We start from the raw sequence: 7,570 nt of genomic DNA on the forward strand, positions 1-7,570 counted from the left end.
TTATTTTTGTGTATGGTGTAAGAAAATGGTCCAGGTTCATTCTTCTGCATGTCGCTGTCCAGTTTTCCCAGCACCACTTGCTGAAGAGACTGTCTTTATTCCATTGGATATTCTTTCCTGCTTTGTCAAAGATTAGTTGGCCATAAGTTTGTGGGTCCATTTCTGGGTTCGCTATTCTGTTCCATTGATCTGAGTGTCTGTTTTTGTGCCATGAGGAAATTTTTTTAAAAATGCAGTTTCCTGGATCCCAACATACACTAGTGGCACCCAGATCTCTGGAAATGGGAACAAGTCTCAGGAACTGACATTTAGCATGCTGCCCTGGTCATTCTTTTTCATGCTGAAGTTTGAGAACTGCTTTAGGAGAGGAGCCAATAACGTGGCTAAGACATTTAACTATGAGATTAACTTCTGAAAGCTATCCACTCTAATACTCTAATGACCAGAGTTGCAAAAGTGGCAACTCGTACACATTTGACTACAGCCCTCAGGGAGGAGTTTCTTTTACTGGCTGACAACACAACCCAGGTAAACGGAGACTGGTCCAGTTCCATTGCTAGTTTTCGAGATGCCTTTGTGCAAGACACCCTCAAAGGCTCTTCACTGCCATCTGCAGGAAAGTAGTTGTCATAATTGTATTAATGAAAGGCATCTAGGTATGCGAGGGATGCCAGGACCCTTCAATGCAGTTCCTTGTGCAAAGCTGGCATAGCCACGTATCATGCCCAGGGGAGGGAGAGCAGCCAGCTTCCAGGTGTTGCGGTTCAAGAACTTGTTCCATAGCTCCTGATTAAAACACTGAAGCTGGAGCACCTGGGTGGTCAGTCAGTTAAGCATCTAACTTCTGCTCAGGTCACGGTCTTGTGGTTCGTGAGTTTGAGCCCCACATCTGGCTCTGTGCTCTCAGTGTAGAGCCCACTTCGGATCCTGTCTCTCTCTCTCTCTCTCTCTCTCTCTCTCTCTCTCTCTCTCTCTCAAAAGTAAACATTAAAAAAATACATATTTTTGAAAAATGAAAACACTGAAGCCATTCTCAACACCACAGACACAGGTCCTGTGACACTCCCTGATGAAGAACATACACATTGTTTGTTGCAGGTGTAAGGTAACCAGAAAAAAGTCGGGGGATTTAGTTTGCCCTGGGCACATGGCTTTCTCATTTGCAATGTGAGTTCCTTACAGATGATTTTATGAGGAGGGGACAAAATGTTCCTAGAGCAGTAATTATCAGAAGGAGGGAGACTCAATTATCGCCTGTGCTGTATCTTCAGGTACTGATACCCGCTCTCCTCGGTGACTTCAGGAGGAAGGTTCTTGCCCTTAGCTCCACCTGAATCGCTGTCACCTTCGGCCTTCCCGAGGAAGGGGTCACAACCCGGCAGCAAGTCAGCCATGGAAGAGGAAGAAGAAGAAGTGGGTTGTGGGAGGAAAAGGGGAGGAACAGACCAGTAGCTTGAAGTTTTGACATAGCTCTTGAGAACAGTTTTGCTTTTGAGACTTTGAACAGAAGCACCTCCTTCTCTCTGTTAGGAATATCTTTTACTCTCAGCCACACTACTACGTCATGGCTCTCAAGTCATACCTTTACCGGCTTCTAAACAGGATGCCATTGTCACCTCTGGACCAGCATCCCTTTCTCCTGCTTCCCTGTCTCCCCTTGTCTGCCAGGCTGCCCCATAGGTGCAGGCCTCACCTCCCTGAGCAACTCCTCTGAACCCCCAGACAACATTTGGCCCCTGCTCTCTTCTCTCCCAGTGGCCCTTATGCGTGAATTTCTCTGGCTGTAAGGGTTTTCATGGTTGATTAATTAGAAATATAACTGTCCTCTGCAGATAGATATTGCCTCTAACAGGAGCTAACTGTTACCACCATCTTTTTTTCATAAAGGATACCTCTTTCCTAAAAGGCATAAGCATATACATTTGCTTGAAATTTAAAGGATGTGAACAAAGGTGGTGGTGGTGCTGGGAAAAGAAAGCCCCCTAGCCTAGGATGAGGTTTGATAGCACTCTATTTGCAACATAGGGAGATAATTTTGATATTATGAATCTTAAACTCTCTTTCCCAATTCCATCTCTTTCCATTCATATATTTTATAATCAAGAAGCTATTTTATAGCCCTTGTTTTTTTTTAAAACGTGTTTGTTTGGAACGTAAGAGCCCCACTCTTGCAAATGAGAACAGAACCTGTCTGTGGACTGCAACACGTGAACTTGGAGAATGTAAACCTCACTCACTAGATTATGTCTTGTTAAGTACAGTAACTGTGCCTCCCACAATAATCCTATGAATCCTATGAATGTATAACAGTACCACATCTCAGGCCCCCACAGCCCCTGAGCCACAAACAGGCCACTTGCTGGAGGTTCTGACACTGCCACGGTAAAAGTAACAGGAAAACGAGCCCAGGGCAAGTGCCTGTTGCTACAGTCATTCCGTCCACCACACTCCAGAACATTCTCGCTCCTGCTGGGAGTTGTTCATTGGCTTCTAACTTTCTTTCTGCGGCAGGAATCCTCATCATGATGTCCATGTGCAGCGAAGTGCACGTGTATGAATACATCCCGTCCATCCGGCAGACGGAGCTGTGCCACTACCACGAGCTGTACTACGACGCGGCCTGCACGCTCGGCGCATACCACCCGCTGCTCTACGAGAAGCTGCTGGTGCAGCGGCTGAACACGGGCGCCCAGGGGGACCTGCACCGCAAGGGGAAGGTGGTCCTGCCGGGGCTCCGGGCGGTGCGCTGCCCTGCGCCCAGGCGCGTCGGTCCGCACTCTTGAAGAGGGGCTCTTGAGAACCCATGTGCAATAAGGTACTACTGTCGTACTCTGAGTCCCGGAAGAATACTTGAAGATATATTTTAGGCAATGTAGTCTTCAGTCTTTAGACTGTAATTTAGTGGTGGCCACGAGAATTCCTCTTTTTCTAAGCCATTGAGTATTTATTACTACTTTGAATACAGAAATGGAGTTTAAAAGGAAAAAGCTCAAGAAAGATGCAAAAAAAAAAAAGAAAAGAAAGAAAAAGCAAATGTGTGACGAATGGGTACTATACCTCCAGAAATGTTAGCCTTTTCTTATGCCGTGGGCACCCCTTATCAGGGTTGGTTTCAGCTACAAATTTCTTTCCATGATATACCTGATACTATGAAATGGTTTATACACCCTTGTCAAGGTACGGTATCTATAGCACCTAATGTGTCCCTTGTACATTCATTCGTTATTAAATACCCTAGAGTTTATGACAACCATCTGAATTATCACTCAGATGTGTTTAACAGCAGAATCCCCAGTATATGTTGAGAGATGCACATGTTCCCCAACCGTTGCATATTCCCCAGTTCCATTTCCCATTGCCCACTGAATTTTTGCTTTGTTTCTAAAACCATAAAGCGTCCATCTCAAGCAGTCCAAGAAAAAGCCACTCCTGGAATAGCACTGCAAAGGAGACACTTTGTTTTCCTGCAGTATTTTCTTACTCTGGCAAGTAGACACAGAATCACTGGGCTGGCTGCAGGGTGGCCCGGGACCAGGATGTTCCCAGCTCCAGCTTTTGCGCACTGTACCTCCTCGGCTGCCAGTTCTCACAGCCCTTACGCTGTTACACTCAAGACACTTGTGACCCCCTTTTCCGTGAGGAAGGGCTCCTTCCAATCTAGAAGAATTTCGGAGCCTTCACTCTGTGCTTCTGGGGATGCACACCTGTCTCTTTCATGGGGATTTCTTTCAGGTCAATATCAGCTACTGGAAACCTAGCAGTGATGTTCTGGATTTTCACTAATTCTCCCTACAGACAGACAGTGAGGAACCCTGCCCCTGTTTTCACAGATATATTTTATGTCAGCAACACACAAGCCACATAATTAAGTAAAATTGTGTGAAAAGGTTGCTCTTTAACAAGAAGGAAAATACCTACATGCTTGAGAGGCAACAGCTCATAGAGGGAAGGAAGGTGTCACCCCAGTGCATTAACTGTATTCGGTTCTGTTTTCTTTTGGTTTTAATCTCAGCTTTTGTCACTGATACATTGAAAAACAGGTTTTTTTGCTATGAATGTAGTGAAACAGAAACATTTTGGAATACCTTAATTAAACATACTATCTCTCTATATAACCGAAACATTTTTCAGCAGTACACATAAGACTTCTTTTCATTAAAAATCTGTTCTCCCTTGCAAGCGTGTAGATGTCAAGAGAGTTTTGTGGGAAAGTTTTTTTTTTCTTTTTTCTTTTTTGTTCCAGGATTGGTTTTTTCCTGAGTGCTTTCAAAACTACTTTCTTGAGCAAGAATGGTTTATAGAAATTGACAGCTTCTGTTTGGTTAGGCTAACTCCCCAGAAATCAGGTTAGGTAATAGACATCTCCTATGGCTTATTATGATAGTGAAGTGTAGGAATAACTGAAAAGTTTTAATCATGACGGTATCCACTAAAAGCCTATTTTTAGAACTTTCTTTCTTGAACTATGAAAATAGATTCATAATTTTATCCTACACATTAACTTATGTGTGAGCAGACATGGTCAAGCCACTTTTCTCTCTGGTTTCCTGAAAGACCTTAGTTTTGTCCCCATGTGGAGTAAGGAGTTCAGTGACTGGATGCTGGTGAGGTAACTCTGATCATGGTGAGTGAGCAGTCCTCCTGTGGCCTTGGTTCTCCCTGGACCTTCCAGGCTCTGCCTTCAAATGCCCATGACATTGAAGTTCCTTTGATAGCCTTCCTGGTGGATTTCCTTCTGACCTTCTTTTTATCCAGGACAACCCCCTTCAGTGACATAAGAGCTTGGCTAAAGGAAAATTTATCGGGGTCAATATAAATATTCAAGTTCAGAAGCCCCAGAAAACACTTCAAAGATTTTTAAATAGCATTTTGTTGTAACGTGTGTACTTTAAAAAGTCCTTTCAGTCTCACTGAGGTTACAAGAAAGACTGAAGAGCATAAAGGAAATTTAATTAAAATTTTTGAATTTATTATGGCCTTAAAGACTCTTGGGAATCAGGGTCTGTTAAACATTCAGAAAATGTGGTACACATATTAATATAGCATGGCTGGGCATTCTTCTGTTTGAAAGTTTAAATTGTTTAGCCTCTCAAAAATATCAGGCAGTTACAGTTAACATGATGACTGCATCTGGTATTAGCTAAATTGGTCCTAAGTGGTAGTATTTTGCCAGACATTGATTAAGTCCTTCTAGGCTACATTTACTGAACTGCAATAAACACACAGCTCTTCTGTGGAGTAGTTAACAATAAATGCTGTCCTATTACATTTCTCCCAGGCTCTGTCCCTTCTAAAATGCTCCATCCACTTCTGGAAGGGACACTGATAAAATCCTTAAGGTGCAACCTGAAACCATTATCTTCAATTGAAGATAATTTCAGGAGATCTTTGGTGGTGGTGGTTGTTATCACAAAGAAACAAATGTTGACCAAGAATGACAAGGCAACTTTATCTAGATTTTCCCTGACTAGTTTCCCCAGTTCCTCTACCAGGTATGAGGATGGGGTTTAATAGGTGTTGAAAGCTCACTGTCCCCAGGGAATACCAGTGCCAGCCCTGCGTACCTGACCTTCCCTCCAGCCCAAGTCCTTAACAAGACTGCTTTTATCGGGAACTTTGTGCATAGGCCAAGAGGTGGTCAATTAAAAGTTGCATATATGCACCATGCAACATCAAGGGCATGTATTAAAATGAATATAAAATGTATTAAAAGTGAGGGACTTTTGCACATCTTCCAATTATTGGGTCTTTCCTTGTCTGCCTGTATGTAGAACTCCAGGAGCCCTGCGTCAGTCACAACACTTCCAGTGTCTCCTGCCCTAGGTCTCTGAGCCAGACATTTAATCAATCCTGAACTCACCAGTAATAATCTGTCATTGTAGCCATAGTGTCTGGACAAAGCAATGCTGAAATAATCGTTAGCATTTTCAAAATTGGGAAATAAAAGTAACAGTTTGAAACTACCATGGGTTTATGAGCCAGTTCCTTCCAGTGGAACAGATTAATACCTTATGTTGTTAGCTGACCCTTCCGGGCAGGAACACGTACATCCACTGAATTAATTAGGTCTAGGTCCTGTTCGGCTGCATTAAGTGAGATCAGTCTCACGTGAGTAATGGCATATGATGGAAGCATTTTTTATGCACAAGTGACATGATTCAAGTTCTCTCTCCAGCCTGTCTTAGAGATCAACACACAGTGCATGTTCAAGGCTGATAGGTAGAGTGACCTGGTCTCATTTCTGCTCAACTATGGGAAGAGGCAGAGAGGGAGGTAGGGAATTATCGAGAAATCCATGACAGGCCAAATAGTCTCTGAATATATTCTGATACTCTGTCACATTATCCGATTCGACTTCCCACTTTCTGATAGGTTAGAACTCTTTCTCAGTTGTGACAGCCGACGAAGGCAGCTACATTTAGAAGTTAACTGCTTAGGTAAAATGTGCCTGCGTTCAAACTTGTTTCTTTTTATACTCTGGACATTTCCATTGTGAAAATATTCTGCATGTTCTTGTCACTTGGGCATTATTTACACAATTGGTAAATGAAAGGTATCTCTCTGTGAATTCAAGGATAAAATGTAAGTTCTGATTCTTGTTTTCTTAAATAAATGAAGCCTTTTAGTAAGACGTAATAATCCAGCATACTCCTCTACAAGCTTGGAATGATAGAATTTAAAGAATTAAAGACATTGCTATAGTTCTTACTTTTGTTACAAAAGTGTGCATGTAGATATAGTTATATAATTGTATATATACGTATCTACACACATGTTGGTTTTATATTGTCTTTTTTCATCAAACTTTTCCTAAAACCTTTACAACCAATTTTATTTTAATTATGCAAACACCAGTGTTTTAATAGAAAAACGTAAATGTTATATGTCCTTCTATTAAAAAAAAATTCGGTCTTCCCACACACTGATATTTTACACACCCTGGGTATGTTAAAAAGTATGGCAGAAATATTTAAAAGGCACTATGCAGGTAGAACCTTGAACACTGTGGCCTCATCAGAATGTGACGCCGAACATTGATGAGAAGGTTATTTATTATATAGCTCATGGCTTTTACAAGGTTGGGGGCAAAAGTGAATATTGGCTTCGTGGAAAATAGTCTTCTTACCAGGTAGGTTTCACACAAATTAACTGCACTGATAGTGCTAACACCTAACATTTCTGATGCCGCACATCTTGTTCTACTCCAGATAAAACACGTATGACATTTTTCCGGTGGGAACCAGTGAACTTTTTTAACAGCTTTGGGAATTTTTTTGTATGATAATTTTTAAACTGGAATGTGTACCCTTCAAACTAATGAAGGCCTGAGGTTTTTCCAGGAGTCACATTTTAAAAGTGTTTGTATACATTTTAACACCTTTGATATTTTCTATTTTGGTTTTGTATATTTTTATGTATACACAGTGTACAGACTTTTTTCTTGTAAATAAAACATGTTTTCATTTGTCTAGAAGTTTCTGTGTTTTAATTTGTAAAAGTCGCGGATACAAATGAGCGACCGGCAGAATCCCGAGCCATCCCTAGGAGAGGGCGGCACAATGCCAAAATC

At 41.9% G+C, this 7,570-nt stretch overlaps 1 protein-coding gene across 1 annotated transcript in view; it reads left to right on the plus strand.

The window, feature by feature from the left end:
* The window catches only part of ST6GAL2 (ST6 beta-galactoside alpha-2,6-sialyltransferase 2), a 70,110-nt gene extending 64,143 nt beyond the window's left edge, over positions 1-5,967 (plus strand). The window contains exon 6 of the mRNA XM_049651235.1: positions 2,512-5,967. Coding sequence (XP_049507192.1) covers positions 2,512-2,783 — 272 coding nt within the window. The 3' untranslated portion in view covers positions 2,784-5,967. The remainder of the gene's footprint in view (positions 1-2,511) is intronic.
* Positions 5,968-7,570: the final 1,603 nt, after the last annotated feature.

The sequence above is a fragment of the Panthera uncia genome, assembly GCF_023721935.1.
Source record: "Panthera uncia isolate 11264 chromosome A3 unlocalized genomic scaffold, Puncia_PCG_1.0 HiC_scaffold_11, whole genome shotgun sequence".
NCBI lineage: Eukaryota > Metazoa > Chordata > Mammalia > Carnivora > Felidae > Panthera > Panthera uncia.